The 19,590-nt window shown below is 40.2% G+C and overlaps 1 protein-coding gene across 2 annotated transcripts in view; it reads right to left on the reverse strand.

Moving 5' to 3' along the window:
* ADCY6 (adenylate cyclase 6) overlaps window positions 1-19,590 on the reverse strand; it is a 289,333-nt gene that overhangs the window by 17,445 nt on the left and 252,298 nt on the right. For both annotated transcript variants that reach the window (XM_077297459.1, XM_077297460.1), the window contains exons 11-17: window positions 14,871-14,896; window positions 12,776-12,923; window positions 12,032-12,129; window positions 11,074-11,161; window positions 10,874-10,990; window positions 8,453-8,611; window positions 7,388-7,563 (exon numbers count right to left, since the gene is read on the reverse strand). In XM_077297459.1, coding sequence (XP_077153574.1) covers window positions 7,388-7,563; window positions 8,453-8,611; window positions 10,874-10,990; window positions 11,074-11,161; window positions 12,032-12,129; window positions 12,776-12,923; window positions 14,871-14,896 — 812 coding nt within the window. The remainder of the gene's footprint in view (window positions 1-7,387; window positions 7,564-8,452; window positions 8,612-10,873; window positions 10,991-11,073; window positions 11,162-12,031; window positions 12,130-12,775; window positions 12,924-14,870; window positions 14,897-19,590) is intronic.

The raw sequence follows: 19,590 nt of genomic DNA on the forward strand, positions 1-19,590 counted from the left end.
CTGCAAATCGTTATGGACTGAAGTGGTTACAGGCAAATCTGGAAGTCCTTCCTTTTCACTAGTTTTCTATATTTCACAGGACACATTGATGCACAGTTGCCGCTAGGTTATGCACGTCTGCAGTGTACTTGTAATTAGTAGGTGCACATAAAACACAGTGGCTTGAGAATGTATTCACCCCTTGGCATTTTTAGTGTTTTGCTACCTCACAACCTGGAATTTCCCGTTTTTTTTTGTTTGTTTTTAGGGTTTACATCAGCAAATGTAAAGAGCGTGCCTACAATTGTGAACTTTTGGTTTTCTTTTTATCATGAAGCAAAATACCAAATAGAACAAAATAACTGAAAACTAAAGTGTACATAACTACCGTATATACTCGAGTATAAGCCGACCCGAGTATAAGCTGACCCCCCTAATTTTGCCACAAAAAACTTGGAAAACTTAATGACTCGAGTATAAGCCTAGGGTGGGAAATGCAGCAGCTACCGGTAAATTTCAAAAATAAAAATAGATACCAATAAAAGTAAAATTAATTGAGACATCAGTAGGTTAAGTGTTTTTGAATATCCATATTGAATCAGGAGCCCCATATAATGCTCCATACAGTTCATGATGACCCCATAAGATGCTCCATACAAAATACGCCCCATATAATGCTCCATACAGTGTATGATGGGCTCCATAAGATGTTCCATATTAAAATATGCCCAATATAATGCTGCACAAATGCTGATTATGGCCCCATAAGATGCTCCATAGACACATTTGCCCCGTATAATGCTCCACAAATGCGGATTATGGCCCCATAAGATGCTCCATAGAGATATTTGCCCCATATAATGCTGCACATGGCCCCATAAGATGCTCCATACAGATATTTGCCCCATATGCTGTTGCTGCGATTAAAAAAAAAAAAAAAAAAAAAAAAAATCACATACTCACCAATCAGGCCCCCCAGGCACTTGCTATACTCACCTTTCCCGTTCCACCGACGGCCGCCGCTGTGTCTTCCCTGTCCTCTGCACTGACTGTTCAGGCAGAGGGCGGCGTGCACTAATCGTGTCATCGCACCCTCTGACCTGACCGTCACAGCAGAGGACGCAGAAGACACAGCTGCGCCGATGGAACGGGGAGCAGGTGAATATCGCACACTGCGTTATACTCACCTGCTGCTGGCGCGGTCCCTGCACGTCTGTTCCCTGGCGCCGGCAGCTTCTTCCTGTAGTGAGCGGTCACATGGTACTGTTCATTACAGTAATGAATATGCAGCTCCACCCCTATGGTAGTGGAGTCCATATTCATTACTGTAATGAGCGGTACCATGTGACCACTCCCTACAGGAAGAAGCTGTCAGCGCCCGGAGAACCAGGGACCGCGCCAGGAGCAGGTGAGTATTATTAGACAGCTCCGCTCCCCCTCCCCTGCCGACCCCTGGGTATGACTTGAGTATAAGCCAAGAGGGGCAATTTCAGCCTTAAAAATGGGCTGAAATTCTCAGCTTATACTCGAGAATATACGGTATTCACCCCCTAAAGTCAGTACTTTGCAGGGCCTCCTTTTGCGGCAACTACAGCTGCAAGTTGCTTTGGATAAGTCTCTAAGCTTTCCACATCTTGCCACTGGGATTTTTGCCCATTCCTCAAGACAAAACTGTTCCAGTTCCTTCAAGTTAGATGGTTTCCTCTGGTGAACAGCAATCTTTAAGTCTGACCACAGATTTTCAATTGGATTAAGGTCTGTGCTTTGATTAGGTCACTCAAACATTTACATATTTCCCCTTAAACCACTCGAGTGTTACTTTAACAGCATGGTTTAAGTCATTGTCTTGTTGGAAGGTGAACTGACAGACTGAAAAAGGTTTTGCTCAAGAATATCCCTGTAGTTTGCACCATCCATCTCCACTTGGACCATCTTCCTTGTCCCTGCTGCCAAACACATCCCCACACCATGATGATGCTGCCACCATGTTTCACTGTGGGGATAGTGTTCTTGGGTTGAGGAGCTGTGCTGGTTTGGCGCCAGTCCTAGCATTTACCTTGGTGGCCAAAAAGTTCACGTTTGGTCTCATCTGACCACAGTACCTTCCTCCATACATATGGGCAGTCTACCACATCTTTTGGCAAAATCGAAATGACCCTAGCAATTTTAATGTATAAAGTAAAGGCTTTTTTTCTGCCCACTCTTCCATAAAGGCCACCTCTATGCTTGGGAACTCTGCAGCACTTTCAGGGTTACCGTTGGTCTCTGTGCTGCCTCTCTGATCAATGCCCTCCTTGCCCAGGCTGAAAGTTTTTGTGGGCTGCCCTCTCTTTGCAGGTTTGTTGTGGTACCATGTCCCTGAGTTGCTTGGAGATCTCTTTGATGTCCATGGTGGTTTGGTTAGTGGTGCCTCTTGTCTAATGGTGTTGCAGCCTCTGTGGCCTTTCAGAAAAGGTGTTTATATGCTGACAGAGACCATGTGGCAATTAGATTGCACACAGGTGGGCTTCCTGTCACTAATCATGTGACTTATGAAGGCAATTGCTTGTACCAGAATGTTTTTTAGGGGCGTCATAGCAAAAGGGGTGAATACAGATACACAAGACAAGTATTACTTATTTGATTCCACAAATTTAATTTATGCCTATATTTTTCTCACTTCACCAACTTGGACTATTTAGTGCTGATGCAGCACACAGAAACCGGATTACAAAATGTTTCACACACAGATTGTAACGTATCAAAATAGGTAAAAAGTGGGGGGAATGAATGCTTTCACAAGCTACTGTATATAAATCATGAACCCAGACCAGGACAATGCTAAGATTTACAAAAATGTAGCAAACCAAGCAACTATGGAAAAGTTAAACTACGGCATGTTTTGAGACTTTGAATGTACAAAAGGAAAGTTTCCATTCCAAGGTATCATTTTGGGTAATTGTGTGAAATTAAAACACTATCAGGCCAATTCATAATTACAGCAGTTTTCTAGTTTGAAAAGTTGCTAACTTTGTGATTTCTTGCATCTTGCTGTGTGCCTCAAAGGTTTTCTTAGAAAGTAAACAGCAGTTGTCAGATGGATGGAGCCAGTGATGTCCCAACAGGCTTACTACTTAGGGTACTGTCACACAGTGGCACTTTTGTCGCTACGACGGTACGATCCGTGACGTTCCAGCGATATCCATACGATATCGCTGTGTCTGACACGCAGCAGCGATCAGGGACCCTGCTGAGAATCGTACGTCGTAGCAGATCGTTTGGAACTTTTTGTCGCTGGATCTCCCGCTGTCATCGCTGGATCGTTGTGTGTGACAGCGATCCAGCGATGCGTTCGCTTGTAACCAGGGTAAACATCGGGTTACTAAGCGCAGGGCCGCGCTTAGTAACCCGATGTTTACCGTGGTTACCAGCGTAAAAGTTAAAAAAACAAACAAACAGTACATACTCACATTCCGGTGTCTGTCCCCCGGCGTTCTGCTTCTCTGCACTGTGAGCGCTGGCCGGCCGGAAAGCGAGCACAGCGGTGACGTCACCGCTGTGCTTTCCGGCTGGCAGACACAGTGCAGAGAAGCAGAACGCCGGGGGACAGACACCGGAATGTGAGTATGTACTGTTTGCTTTTTTTTACTTTTACGCTGGTAACCACGGTAAACATCGGGTTACTAAGCGCAGCCCTGCGCTTAGTAACCCAATGTTTACCCTGGTTACCCGGGGACTTCGGCATCGTTGGTCGCTGGAGAGCTGTCTGTGTGACAGCTCCCCAGCGACCACACAATCACTTACCAACGATCACGGCCAGGTCGTATCGCTGGTCGTGATCGTTGGTAAATCGTTTAGTGTGACAGTACCCTTATTTACACGAGAAAGTGGTGTAAATTATAGAAGCAAAGAAAAGGTGTGAGAATTTAGCATATTTTGCTCCAGCTCATTTCTTTTCAAGACTGGCTCAAGAAATGTCAGCTTTGCAGAATCACCCCTGAACCCTCAAGTTTATAAAAGTTTTACAAAGAATAATGATGATTATATATATATATATATATATATATATATATATATATATATAATGTTCTAATTATATTCAGTAATTAATTACAATTTGCCAATCAAGGCCCCATGATTATAAATGCAAACAAATTGCTGTCCATCCAGTCAGCATAGGGCATTAACATTAATTACAATTTGCCAATTAAGGACAGCAATTTTTACTGTTTTCTAATTTTATTCAGAGCAAAATTTATTTGATCTTTTAACAGGTTTTCTCACTACAGAAACTGGTGGCAAATTGTTAGGAGCATTGTTGCAAGTTTCAAAACTGCTGCCTAACAAGCACCAGACATGTTTAGTAAAAAGAAAATGTAACCAAGATTATTAATCTCCCCAACTCTTTCTTGACATACAGCCGTGACCAAAAGTTTAAAGTAGAGACTTGGTATTTACAATGTGGTCTTTTATTTTTCAAGACTTCTGCAATTCACCATAGCAGCTGAATATCGGCTTCTGGGCCAAACCCTGACTGATGGGATCCCATTCTTGTCTAATCAGTGCTTGGAGTTTTTTGAGCCTTGACCAGCTTCTTAAAAGGGAATGTATCAGCAGGATTTCACACCCAAACTATTTGTATGCACTTGTAGCTCTTTCAAGACAAATATAGCAAAATACCTTTATTTGCCAGCCCGTTCTTCCTTCCATTACTGTGAAATCAGCAGTTAAATGAATATGATAAATAGAGGCTGAAGGACTATGCTAGATGTGAAGCCTCTGTTACTCCAGCTCTATTTCCGGTCTAGCGCCACACGATCCTGATTGACTCTCAGCCTCTAAGAAACTGTGTGACTTCAAGCAAAGGAGCAGCGAGTCATAAAGAAGGCGGCGTCGCTGGGAGGAGAATAGCGCCGGAGTGACAGAGGGTTCAGCATCCATTTTAGTTTGAAAATCAATACAAATGCTGATTTCCCATTAACGGGGTAAAAATATTGCTGGACTTGTCTTTGAAAAATATACATGAGCATTTAAATAGGGAGGTGAAATCCTGCTGAGAGATTTCCTTTAAAGGGAATCTGTCACCATGTTTTTGCTACCTCATCTGAGAGCAGTGTAATGTATGTAAAGAGAAGATGAATCCAATGATGAATCAGTTTACTGGGTGCAGCAGTTCCGGCACAATCAATCAGTGCTTTTAGATTTAGAATGAAGCAGAGCTGAGAAAGCTAACCCTGCCCTCACCAGGCTCACAGTGTACAAAGTCCATTAACATGGAGGTGCTTATCACAGGAGGGGGCGTTGCTGGACTAGTGTAGTCTGGAAATGTTTACAGGTTAATGATAAATCCTTCACAGTTCGTAAAGAACAGCACGCACTTTGACAAGTGACACATCCTTGAATTCTGTGTTTCAGCCTGTATTTCCTGCTGTCTTCAGATTACATAGCAAACACCTGCTCAGTGCTCACAGATTCTCTTATGGGATTGAGATAAGAGAGTTTAATATTCATGGCCCCAAAATGTTAATGTTTTGTCCACCCAGCCACTTATGCTCCAACAGGCTGGTAAAAGCATTGTTCCTCATGAAATTGCATCTGGATAGTTGGTAGAAGTTGCTCTTGGATAATGTTTAGATACCATATTTTATTCATGTCAATGTTCTTAGGTAAAACTGGGAGTGAGCCCAATCCCTTGGATGAAAAGAAACCCCCTCAAGTGAATAGTCTCAGAATGCTTTACTGTTATCATAAATACAGGACTCATTGTAGGACTCATCTTTTCTTCAATCATTTTCCAGATGTCAAACACCCTGAATGGGTCTTTGTAAGAGAAAATAACTTTACCCAAGTCCTTTGCAGTTCATCTCTATACTTCCAGCAGAACATCAGTCTGTCCTTGAGGTTTTTCCTGGACAAGTGGATTCTTTGCTACACTTCTGGACACCAGGCCAGCCTCCAAGAGCCAATGACTCACTGTGTCAAAAGCTCCAGAACAGCTTTTAACTACAAAATTGCTGCTACAAAAACTGAGGCAGCAAACTTTGTGAAAACCAAAATTTGTATCAGTCTCAAATCTTTTGGTCACTACAGAAGAATAAGAGTTTCTGTAAGGAATCATTATGAGAGTCATTTTAGATGATACATCTGAGCCAATTTACACAGCTCCTACCACTGACCAGCCAAAGAAGGGATACAAATGCCAGAGAAGAGTCTCATAAATTACAACGCACTCATCTGTAATGATGCGGACAAAGATTACATTACATCACATTACATCAAATTTACTCCAAAACTGGAGCACCTGGAGGTAGTCACATTGAAGCATAGGATATGAACAGGATGAACTAATGTAGATGTTTTTATTTTTTAAGATGGGGTCAATCTTGGTGATCATGAGCTTGTGTTTAATAAACATACAGAACTTCCGATGTAGATGCTTTACATGTAGATCTGGCCATAGATGCAAAGTTACACGTTACAGTTCAATGAATAAGGATAAGTCATATAAATTTGGACAATCGACACACCAACATCTACAGGTAGTAGTGGTGGCACATATGTATCTTGAGCTGGAGTTAACCATTAGATGTAGCCGCACAAACTATTGGGAAAAACAACATTTCAGATGGTTTAATTTTTCTTTGTCATATCTTTTGCTTCACTAGAATTTTACTAGGAGTCTAGTAGTGATTTATTTTGCAACCCTATTTAACCTGCAGGGAAAAAAAAGAGTCATATATATGTATATAAAAAAACGAGTCATTTGTATATTATGTATATATGTTGTTTCGAAAGTGCAGACTACATTTCCCATAATGCCTCTGCTTCAAAGAGTGAATGCAGTTTCATCACATTGCACTTGCTCTGCTCCAAGTCCTATCTAAGGGCAATAGTGATAGATGAGTGACAAAGACTCAAAGTACCCCAAGTAATGCAGCTTCAATGCTGCCTTCTGCTTGTGATAACTTTCTCTGTCAGTTTTTGCATCAATTGGCGGTCTTCCTTAGCTTCTGCCTATATGTTATAGGACTATACTGAAATATGCACACAACAGCATAATCAAGAGATTTTTTTTTTTTTTTTTTAACTCTGCAGCCAAAGCACCAACTATATCAATGCTCTTATAAAAGACAGAAATCACATATTCAGCTGCATGAGGTAGGCTAACAGAAGAACAAAAAGGGTGGAGCGGAATGGCCAGGAAGGATTTGGTAGGTGATGATATGATCTTGGAAGACAGATTCCTGCCTACACATCAGAGTAAATACTGGAAAGGTTAGTAAGCATTATGTATGCAAAAAAATATGCTAGAGTTCTTCTTTAATATTAAACTCCTCTCGTTTTAGAGCTTAGAAAATAAATCTATTGTATCCTCAGTGAGATGCAATTACATGGCAGGTCATACACACAATAAAAGATTAAGACTTACAGTGCATTTGCAGTCACCAACAGGTCATAATTGTCAAAAAGAACAACCTCAGGGGCTTCCACGATGATAATGTAGAGAATCTGGATGGAGAGCATGAGTGCTAGCTTCCCAATGCTGCTGATCTGCAGGAACACGGAGCAGGCCAGAAGACTCAGCAGAATACTGTAGTTGAAGTACTGTCAAAGAGAAAAGAGTACAGGGCTTTTTTTGAAACAATAATTGTCCAGCTTCAAGCACCAGGTCGCATTCTTGCTCACAACACTGCAATTGTTATCAAATTATAGACAAACTATTATAAATCACTCCATGATCTCATAAAATAGAGCCACATATACAATTATTACACATGGCTATTAAGCCTGCCAACTTTTGTTACCAAACTCGCTTAAAGCACCATTTTTTTATTGCACCATTGGAGTGGTGCTTGTGCACACGTTCAGGATTTCTTGCAGAAATTTCCTGAGCAAAACTGGACATTTTCTGCAAGAAATCCGCATGCGTTTTTACTGCGTTTTTGGTGCGTTTTTTTGCCGATTTTTCCTGAGGTTTCCAATGCAATAATATACTGGGAAATCTGCAAAATTAATGAACATGCTGCGTTTTTTTACCGCGATGCGGGTTTTTTTTTTTTCGCAGAAAAAAACGCATGTGCACAAAAATTGCGGAATGCATTCTAAATGATGGGATGCATAATGTATGCTTTTTTCACTTTTTTATAGCGAAAAAAACACGAAACATCTGCAACGTGTGCACACAGCCTTAAAAGTAATTGCCCTGCCACCTGTCATATAATCACCTGCCGCCTCCTTCATCCTTTTCCTGAGTCCCTCCAGTCGGTTACAAAGTTATGGGCACAACATGGCGTCGCAGTACTGGAGCGGTGTCGGTAAAAGGTGAAACTGCCGGAATGTGAGTATAAGAACAGGGGCAGGGGGCTTACAATTAAGGCACCACTCCAGCACTGGGAGGGAAAAATAATCGCTGGAGTAGTGATTTAAAGGACGGTAGCAAGAAAAATTATTTTAGTGATATTGTCACCAACTTTTACAATGTTTTTGTTCCTACCTCTGGGAAGTTGCAAGATGGTCGGTCAGAGCCGCAGGGAGCAGTTTCCATGCTAAGGTTATAGTTAAGCATTTGGAAATGGCAGGCATTCACAGAATCCTTACTGATGTTCAGTTCCTGAGCAGCACATTCAGCCAGACTCTGGTGATTACAGGCAAACTAAAACAAGAGAACGTGACGGGAATGACTAAGGAAATATTGGAAAGGACAATCCAACACTACAATGGGCAGAATGACTGTTTAACGAAAACATTTCATTAACATGATTAAGGAGTCATTATCTAGAGCAGGAATCTCATACTAAAATAAGGAGTGGGGTCACTTAAAAAATCTTGTTAGGGCTCAGGCTGCATAGTTAAATTTAGGTTGGGGCTAAACACATTGAATAGAGCTACTGAGCACATGTGTAACAGCCCTGGAAGGTACGGCCGCACAACTCCTGTTCACAAGGGTAGGAGCTGTTCTGCAATACCTGGCAGCGTCCGCTACACATCTAATGAAAATATCTTATTACCTTTGTGTATCATTGTTTAAAGTGCTATTAGCATATACTAATATATGTAACTATTACAGCATCTCTTTCTCTGTATCTGATTGTTCCACGTCTGCAAGTAACAGCTATTATTAGTATCTACCAATACAACAATCTACCTCATTATACCAAAACCTTTTTTAGTTTTTTCATGTTTTAATAGCAAGCTGGTTAGCGCGACAGTCCCCATTATCCAGTTACTTAACTTACTAGATACGACTACAGCGCAAAAATGTGTTTTCCCACACCTACACACCATTATATATATATATATATATATATATATATATATATATATATATATATATATATATATATATTTATTTAATTAATAACTTTTTGTTTCTCCAGTGATCAGTCCAGTGGTAGCTTTTATTTATCCATTAAAAAGTTCCAGATTTCTTCAATAACAGTATTGCATACATTCAATCCCTTATGGATTTACATGTGTGGATTTATCCCAATCAGTTTTCCGTGAGCTAGCAACAAAAGTCCCCAGCTTAAGGAATCAATAATGTCTTTATTGAAAATACAAATTTTAAAATGTTTTAAGGAGATAAGAGCAAACTAAAAAACAGGATGGAAAGAAACATACATTGGACGGAACATGTATGATGACAGTATCCTGGGTTATGCATGTCTAAGATCAAGGGAACTATTTAGAGCAGCAAAAGTAAAGATCACAGACACATATAAATACCCAGAGTTCAGTTCCGTCCAACGCACCCCCCTTGACGTGCGTTTTGATGGCAAAGTCTTCCTCAGAAGGGGTTCCCTTCATCTTTGATATGCATGACACTGTCCCTGATTGCCCTTAGGGGATTATGCACTTTATACTATATTAAACATTTTTTTCCTGAGGCCAATCAGGGAGAGAGGAGCTCCCAGATACATGTGAGTGATGTATTAAGTATTTTACATCTGTCTTGAGACTCTTGGCTATGAGCACTATGCACTTTATTCTGTATTTACCTATATGCAATATTTAACTCAAGCAGATGATATTAAATTCTTTATCTTGGATGTAATACACGTGTTATATTTATACCCAGGAAACGGTCATCATACAAGTTCCGTCTAATGTATGTTTCTTTCCATCCTGATTTTCAGTTTGCTCGTATCTTCTTAAAACATTTGAAAATTTGTATTTTCAATAAAAACATTATTGATTCTGTACGCTGTGTTGGGGGACTTTTGTTGCTAGTTTACAGATTTTGTGGCTGGTCACGGTCCTCCGTACTTTTGAGGCTATTCGGTTTAGTCTAGTCAGTTTTCCGTGCAAACTGTAACCACAGGTCGGATTTATTACGGTTTCATCAAAGCGGTGAGCTGGCTTTGCCAAAAACTATATAAATAAATATAAATATTATAATATATATATATATATATATATATATATATATATATATATATATATATATAGACACACACATGTACATACAATTCTAAATGTATATATTCACGTGAAAATAGGATGGCATATGAGGGGGTCTGCAGCCAACCACGTAGCATTAACTTGCTCCTGGTATGACTGACCAGCACGCTTTGAGATCCTCTCAGGGTAGAAGCAGCGCCGGATGTTTATTCAGCAGACGTGGGTGGGCACAGCACACTGTGGGTGGGTCTGCTGTGCGGCAATGAGGCCGAGCCGGCAATCTCACATGTTTAAATGTAGAGTGTTGCCCTGTAGACGCTAAAGCAGCAGCCAGTTGGGCGTCCCTAAACAGATGCAGGATGTTTGGCCCAGGGGGTAGTTGCCTCCTGCCACCTGGCCTAACCCATCCCTGTCTGTGGGCCACAAAAAATGCTTTGTGGCCAGGCTGATTGAGACTTCTGATCTGGGGGATACAAACTACTGATATTCCAAGTTAGTATATGTAGAAACTTACCATGTTAACAAAGGCTGAGGTGAACACCAGTAAGATGGTGAAGATCCCAATGAGGGTGCTGTTTGTACGTGACTGGACAATCTTCCGGGACACTCGTTGCAAGATTGATGGGCACAGCTAATATAGAAAACAAAGATCGTGAACGACTTCTAAAAACATTTATTTCCCTACAGCTCATTTTAATTTGCACACCTGCTCACCTTTATGCAAGAATACACGGCACACACAAAGAGAATATTGGCCAAAATGATGAAGATACTGGAGTAGACTCCGAGCATGAGAAAGGAACTGCATGAAAAAAAACAAACACAATTAACCAGAGTAATTCAACAATTACTATGATCTCCCCAAGGACAATAGTTTGCAATTATTAGGCAATATCTCCTGCTTCTTCCAGTCAATTATTGAATGTAGAGCCAATTGTGACTCAAAGAAAATATCATTTGTGATATTAGTTTATTGATCTCTGTGGCGGCTCAGTGTAATTAAGGAAAACAACCATTGTTTCTTAAACTGATCCTTATTTCAGGTGTCTGTATCATGGAGGTTCCAGCTGTTGGCAATAGTAGATGGAGCCTCAGGGTTCAAAAATATTTCAGATGGAGGTCGCTAACATGTTTTACGCTAACAGTTCTACTTGCAACATCCATTTATAGATCTTGCAATCTAACCGGTTTCATATAACAGATGCCAAGTCAGACTGGGATATAGATACGGTTGGCTACTTTGGTCACCGGGCTGTCCATTTTTTATTTTTTTATTCCGAAGGCTTCTTCTAACATAAAAATAATTATCAGCAGTGACCCCTCCACCGCCACTTGACCATCAACTCTCCATTGTTGGCAATATACCAAGTTGATACGACTGGAGCGGTGATATCATGTCCACAAAATATGATCGTTGCAGCCAATCACTGGGCTGAGAAGTTTTGCCAATGTAGATAGCAATAGCCTGTTGAGGTTAGTGATTGGCTGGAGCCAGCAGTTGAAAGCTAGAACAGCAGGGAGACTGCTGACTTTGTGCATAGGGTTTTTTTTTTTTTTTTTTTTTTTAAAAAAGGACAATTCCTTTAACTTCCTCTGGCCTAATAGGGGGCATAAAAAGCATGTTGTCAAGAGAGTAATTCTTTTAAAAAGTCTCTAACTTTTGTGTACTTACTGGGGAAATATGACAATTTGAATGAAACAAATGAAACAGAAGACCAGCAAGGTGCAGGCGACGTAACCTCCAAAGCGATCATCCACTTTCTTAGAATACTGCAATTTACAAAAAAGAGAAATTGAGGGCATATAATTACTATATAATTACTAAGTGAATAATAAAATATTTTGAAGTTGTTTTCTGTGCTATTATTTTATTATTATTTTAAAATAAACACAGTTTTCCACATCAAGAAAAACAGTTCGCAGCATGCATCATCAAGTCATATATAGCCAGCATAATAGTATATTATCTATTTGGAAATACCACGACACACGCAGATCATACAAAGACACGGTGACTAATAGCGATTCATTCGGAGGACATGATTTGCAGTCTGTGTGTCACTATGTCTATACGACCTTAGGTTTAAAAAAAAAAAACACAAAAAGAATAAAAAGATAGAAGAGTTGAAGTTGCGGGGTCAAATATTTGGTAACAGTAGGAAAAACCCTTTAACTTCAGCAGTTGAATAAGCTCAATTTATATTGAAAACATCAATAAAAATGAAAGTAATTAGCACACAATTTCCTATCCATATTGATTCGTGAAGTCTTATTTGTGCTCTTCATAGTCATTTTTATTCTATTAGTGCTGGAACAACAAATGACATTTGGAAAATAGAATTTGAGTATATCTTTAGATCTATGGTAACTAGGCAATTAAATGAGGCGCCAAGAGTGCTCATCTAGTGCATGTTACCTTTTTCTCGAGGTCCGGGGTTTGAAAAGTGAGGATGAATTTTTTCACATGATCTTTACGCAGCTGATCAATACTTCGTGCATCTATTGCTCTTGCCAAGAACTCATCAACTTCATCCTCGGGATTCAGAGCTTCCTGTGTGTTCCTGCTGCAAAATACAAAAGGAGCAATATGATTAGTATATAGTCTGGTGCCTGTGATCACTACTGATTCTTCAACACATATTAAAAAACTGCACAATACAAGGTTGAAGGACCTGATTTCGCAGAATACACAACACAGTGGTCAGTTTGCACTACTTTATATTTTCACCATGTCCAATCAATCGACCTGCCACCAGATTGCGCTGCCCAAACCGCAGGCAGTATGAAGCACAGTCTGGCAGCACGACTATAGCCTGGTGTATTATTTTTCCAAAATGCTCCAGTGTTTCAGAAAACGATATAAAAATCAAGCTGGGAATCATAGCCAAATACTACAACAGTCAAGTGCCACACCCGTCCGGCTTTTCCCAGCGCCGCTCTAGGTGACTGACAAGTCTCTTGCTATAGGAAAGACCTGTTAATCACCTGCAGCAGTGTGGAGAGAAGCTGGACAGAGACAGTGACTAGTCTCATCTAGTAAAATGACAAAACTAAAATAATGTTGTTGCATAAGTTTGTAATTAGGGATGTGGTTGTGTTCCGAATTAGCCAATCATTTATACTCTTGACAAATATCAGTCAATGCACACATGCCATCATTTACAGGGTTTTTGACTGTCCCCATATAAAGTATAGCTGTTCTGTTCTTAGCTCATTTTTAAAAGCTTTGGTCCATAAAGTGCTTACAACACAGCAAAGGAATCTCATTTTTGAAAGTCATCAGTCAGGACAAGGGTACAACAAATGTTTTTCAAGGCATTAGATACACTATGGAATAATGAGAAGAGGGTCATCAAGAAGTGGCTCAAATTTGACAACAGTGACATTAGTTAAAATTAGATGTCCCTCAAAAATTGATGAAATGACAATAAGAAAATTGGTCAGGAGGCTGCTAAGATACCTACAGCAACATTAAAGGAGCTTCAGGAATTTCTGTCAAGTACTTGTTGTGCACTGCATTGGGCAACAATGTCCCGTATTCTTCATATGTCTGGCTTGTGGGGTAGGGTGGCAACATGGAAGCGTTTTCTAATGAAAAAGAAACATCCAAACCCAGTTCCGAGGGAACGAGCTCAGGAGCCCCACAGCTCCCATGATGCCAGGCAAAACACTACCCCACAGATACAAGAACAGACACAATGACCGCCAAATAACAACAAAAAGTGACTGATGTAAAGGACTCCACATCCATGTGGTCTCAGACAAAAAGCTGGGAACAAAAACCAATGGGTCCCCTTTTGCAGTCTACTGCTAATATAAAAACACCTGGGCCAAATATATGTTGTTCCTGGAACCAAGAATTAAAAAAAAGGGGGGAAAGACTCTGTGATGGTGTCACCCAGACCTATGGGGGTTTAGTATCAAAGCATGAGTGCTGTAGGGGCACCTCGGTGTCATGGAGAAGATAGTGATCACCATGTAGCACCTAACAGGATAGGGCCCCACTGAGAGGTTTGCCATGATGTGGTAGTCGGGGTATACATTCTGATCAAAATATTAACGAAGAACCTCATCATCTGTTTTGAGCATTTTGCTTAGCTGCAGTAGATCAATGTATTACAGGTGTCCTATAATTTTTTCGAGAGTTATAGCATACAGTAGTATATCGTGGCCACAAGATTGGGAGGCGCTAACACAGCAACTTTCAATTCTGGATCACAGAGAGGAGACATGAGTGGACATCTTCCACTGTGATTTGGATAGTAACAGCCCAGCTCCACACCATAGCCCTTCTCATTTGGAAATAAAAATACATAAAATATACGGTAACTGGTTAACTTATAAGTGATCATTATCTTTCATACATAGTTTATGCTTCCTTTAACGCCATGTGATGTTACATGAGTTACAGAATCGGGTTTGGGCGTTACTTCATCACACCCAAGAGTATTTTTGGAAACACTGCATACAAGAGTGATCTGCATAAACAGTATCTTGTGTCTTTTACTTACTTGTCTTTGCTTGATTCATCAATGCCCTGAGAAAATGAAAGACAACAGCAATATTATTCCTCTACAGCAATTATGGTCTATTATAATTGTGCATTAACATTATTCTGCAAATTTCACTTGCAGCTGAGTGCCAGTAAAAGGTACACAAGATAAGATTTGGACTGAAGTAAGGATATTAACTAATGGAATGATTAGGTTAAAGTCTTGGGACAGTTTCCAAGTTAGACCTTGTTCTAATGTCTTTACTAAGCTAAGCCAGAAATCCACAGATCTATTCTTTTGTAAGGATTTCTATGCCCTTGGCTTCAACACAAGATTATTTTTCGATAGAACAGAGTTTCTGTGTGAGTCCTGAATACAGAGCTCATGTTACTCTGAGACTATTCATATAGATGCATAAAACGGAGTTAGGTATTTTATAAAGGTAAATTGCCCTACTTCCTCCCAAATGCAGATAGAAAACGCCAACATCGAAGTCCACAGAGTGTGTTCGGGAAACAGATATATCTTATGTAATTTACCGTAACTTCCCCCTATATTAGTCAGCCTGCAGTACACTGAGGAAGGAGTCCATGGTATTCATAAGCGGAGGACATTCCCCGTCCGCTGCTGACAGCTGTCTCCCAACTATTCTCCATCAGTGCCTGCAGGGCAAGGTTAGCCTGCAGGGCAAGGTTAGCCTGCAACTCATGAATACAAAGGACTCCTGGTTCATGAACACTTTAACTAATAACATGAAGAACATTACACTCATCTAACAGGCACAACGTTGAAATGTGTGTGTCTGTCAAACTCCCTTCTATATTATTTAGTGTATGGGACAAATTCCCTTTAATAACGTCCATTCAAAATCAGCCTTAAGACTAATATTTTTCGGTTGATAATAAGTATCAGGATGCTACCATGTTTAAATATTTGAGAAAGAAGTCTTCAGAAGTCCTGCTCTCCCACTGTTAGCAAAACCTTCCCAGGTTACTACTGCCCCATGCAGCATGGCTCCATAAAGAGCCAAATCAAGGCCAGAGCAGGCTCCTAAACAATGATTGGATGCCAACATCCACTCCAATTTTCGGGAGGAGAGAAACCGTATTACAGCCAAAACGTCTGGACAGTTAGCAAGTAATACCAAAATATGTGCCATACCCAAAACTCATTTTCAATATAACATGACCTACTGGGTCAGCTTTCCAGTCATATCACATGTATCATCTATAAAAGGGTCAGCAATCTGGTACCATTGCCAATCAACAACTCACAGTAAACTCTGATAGTCACATGAACCCAATGGGTCATATACATGATTCATTGTGCTATTCATATGATTAAGTCACATATGCCATTTATACTTTGACTGTTGTCAATAAGGAAAAAAAAAAAATCACTCTGTGTTCGTTCACACGACCGTATTTTCAGTCCAATGTTATTCAATGTGGCGGCATAGATGAGAGATTTTTTTCAGGGAACAAATCTGCATGTTAAAAAATAAATTGGCAGCATGCACTAGTTTCTTCAATAAATCGGATGAGGCTCACCCATTCAGGTAAAAAGAAAATGAGATACCATATGGAGCCACAGTACAGCATCCGATTTTTACAGATATACTTCAATTCTGTACCATAGAAAACTGTAAAGGTTTTAGTAAATGATTAATAGCTGCTCCTGTAAAACATGGATTGCAGAAATATTGCTATTCTTTTAAAACGGAAAAAATATTGCTTTGTAGCAAACAAAAATATTATGATGGGGGAACAAATCTCATTCCCTTTTGGCAAGGCAACTTAGAGAAGATAGAGGGAAATCTTCACACTTAAAAGATAATAGAGGGACAATCCTTTATGACCCCACTAAAATTACTAAGATCTTCCACCACTATTTATCCAAATTAGATTTCCTTAAAGGCCATCTGTCACCACATTTGATCTATCTAAACTATTAATATGGGCATACAGGTTATAGAATGCTGAAAAAAGTCCAACTTTGTCACAGATGCCTTGTTGCTGAGAAATCATCTTTTATCACTTTATATAAATGATCTCTTCCAGACTCTGGGGAGGATGCTGTCTGGAAGATAACTCTGCCTCCAGAGATTATTATACATGAAGGGGAGTTACCAGTGTGAGACAAGTAACCAATACAGAACAGGGGAAATTAAATTTATCTTCTTGCAAACACATTTTTTTGCTTCTCTCTTAGCTCTGCTGTGTTACAATATATTCCAGCCCTGTCTGCCTGTGAGCTGGAAGCTGAGGGGAACCTGCAGATGTGTCAGATATAATCACACACCACTCTGCAGTGAGATCAGGAGAGAAGAGCGGCCATTACACATCACACTGGCAACTCCCCTTCATGTAAAATAATCTTTGGAGGCAGAGTTATCTCCAGGCAGCGCCCTTCCCAGAGCCTGGAAGACGTCATTTATATAAAGTGATAAAAGATGATTTCTCAGCAACAACACATCTGATATGAGGCAGACAGGTAGGACTGTTTTCAGCATTCTGTAGCCCGAATGCCGATATTAGTTTAGATAGGTCAAATGTGGTTACAGATTCCCTTTAATGACAACCCCCCTTCCAAACCAGAACAGAAGAAATAAATCATTCAAACCTTCCTTAAGCAATGTAGACTACCTACCTTTTCTGTGAAAACCATAGTGTCCCTTGATAAACAAATTATAAAAGAAGAAATATAGGAGTTATTTAAATTACTCCCTAAAGGTAGTTCACCTGGTCTAGATGGACTGACCTATGTATACTATAAAACATTTATAGCACTCAACTCCCCAACTATATAATGACTTTCTTAGGGGTTCTCCAATACCCCTTACTATGCTTCATTCATATATCACCCTCATTCCAAAACCAGGAAAAGATCCCTGACATTGAACTAACTCCAGGCCCAGAGCCCTTCTTAATGTAGATTTAAAAATCTTCACTAAAACATTAGCATTATGTCCATCGACTGGTCCACAAAGATCAGGTGGCAATTATACCTTGCAGACAGGAAGGTGATAATACAAGAAAAGTAATAGCTTGAGAAAGCACGGCGAAGAGCGGCGAAACGCGCGTCGGGGTTTGTGCAATCTGTCCTCTCAACCCACAGGTGAAGTATGCTGTACCCTACATCCCTTATATGTTTGGCATTTAAAGGGGTGCCAGGTTTTTCCTGGTTCCCTCCCCAGGGAGATCTCAACTCCATGCAGCTATAACCATTAGCCAATTGCATCACATTTGGCACATGCTAGCAACCTGTGTATATACTTTTGGTGGCTATATAAAGGGATCAACCCTTAGGGGATTAATGTCATTAGGGTATATGGTCTAATATTATATACATACTGCCTGTATCTTAACTATATACTCAATTTGGTTATTTATACTACAACGCTTGGTTGGTGGACTTGCATGTCCGGTGTCCTTTTTATTTGCACTCTGCATGCTTATAGCACTGCCACATACTGACAGTGGCTTGTGTGTTTTTATTCATGTATATGGTCAATAAAGTTTGCTTTTAAATTTGTTTAAAAACTCCCCCTTTGTTCTCCTCATTTTCATATTAGCTGCTTCTGGGAGTAAATATTGTTTGTGACTGATGGTAGTCACGAAATATGAATCTGGAAAGTTTGATATTCAAGAAAAGTAATAGACCATCTAGAAGTAGTAAATAAGATGGAGAGCTCGGCATTTTTACTTCGTTTAGATGCTGAAAAGGCCTTTGACCGTTTAGGGTGGCCATTTATGTTTGAAACTTTTAATCAATTCGGACTGTTGGGGCCATTTGCTATGGCTTTGAGAAATTTATATTCCCAAACCTTAGTGTCGATAAAACTTCCACATGCACAATCCCAACCTTTTTCAATTCCCAATGGCTCCCGCAAAAGGCATCCTTTCTCCTCCCCTAATCTTTGTTTTATGTATAGAACCGCTAGCTGCAGCCATATGCCTTTACCCAAATATTTATGGAGTGATGGTGAGGAATGTAAATTATCCCTATTTGTGGATGATGTTTTATTGACATTATTAGAGTTGAGCGAATTTGCTAGGGCCCCTGCTTATTCGGCAAGCCATAGCGCTTACCGAATAAGTTGCAGAGGGAACCCGGCTTCCTGGATCGCGCCGGCTAATCAGCTGTTGGGTTCCACAGCTGCATGTGTCGCGGCTGTGTGACAGGTACGACACATGCATGGAGAGCCTGTTTGTTGGGATCTCCATGCATGTGTCGTGCCTGTCACACAGCCGCAACACATGCAGCTGCAGAGCCAAACAGCAGGAAGTTGGGTTCCCTCTGCAGCTTATTCGGTAAGCGCTATAGCTTGACAATTAAGCAGGGACCCGAGCAAATTCGCTCAACTCTAGACATTATCACAATTGCATATTACCTTCCCAAATTTACACTTAATATATTGACTAGATTTTTAAGCCAATTAAAAGATAATTATAACTATAAGAGGAAAGATACCTCTAACATACTTAGGGATACGACTGATATCCAGTTACAAAACAATATACCACCATAATTATGCTCACCTGTTTACAGAACTTATGCGATTACTTGTTATGTGGAATGGCCTCCAAATATCGTGGTTCGGAAGAATTTCAGTGGTCAAAATGACCATACTCCCGAAGCTTCTCTATCTGTTTGATATGGGTTTTATGCTCAAAAAAGTTTCCCATTTACCTCCGAACATTCCCCTCTGACCTCTTTTCTGTTTAAACCTAGGTTG

Source organism: Ranitomeya variabilis, chromosome 3 (assembly GCF_051348905.1).
Source record: "Ranitomeya variabilis isolate aRanVar5 chromosome 3, aRanVar5.hap1, whole genome shotgun sequence".
NCBI lineage: Eukaryota > Metazoa > Chordata > Amphibia > Anura > Dendrobatidae > Ranitomeya > Ranitomeya variabilis.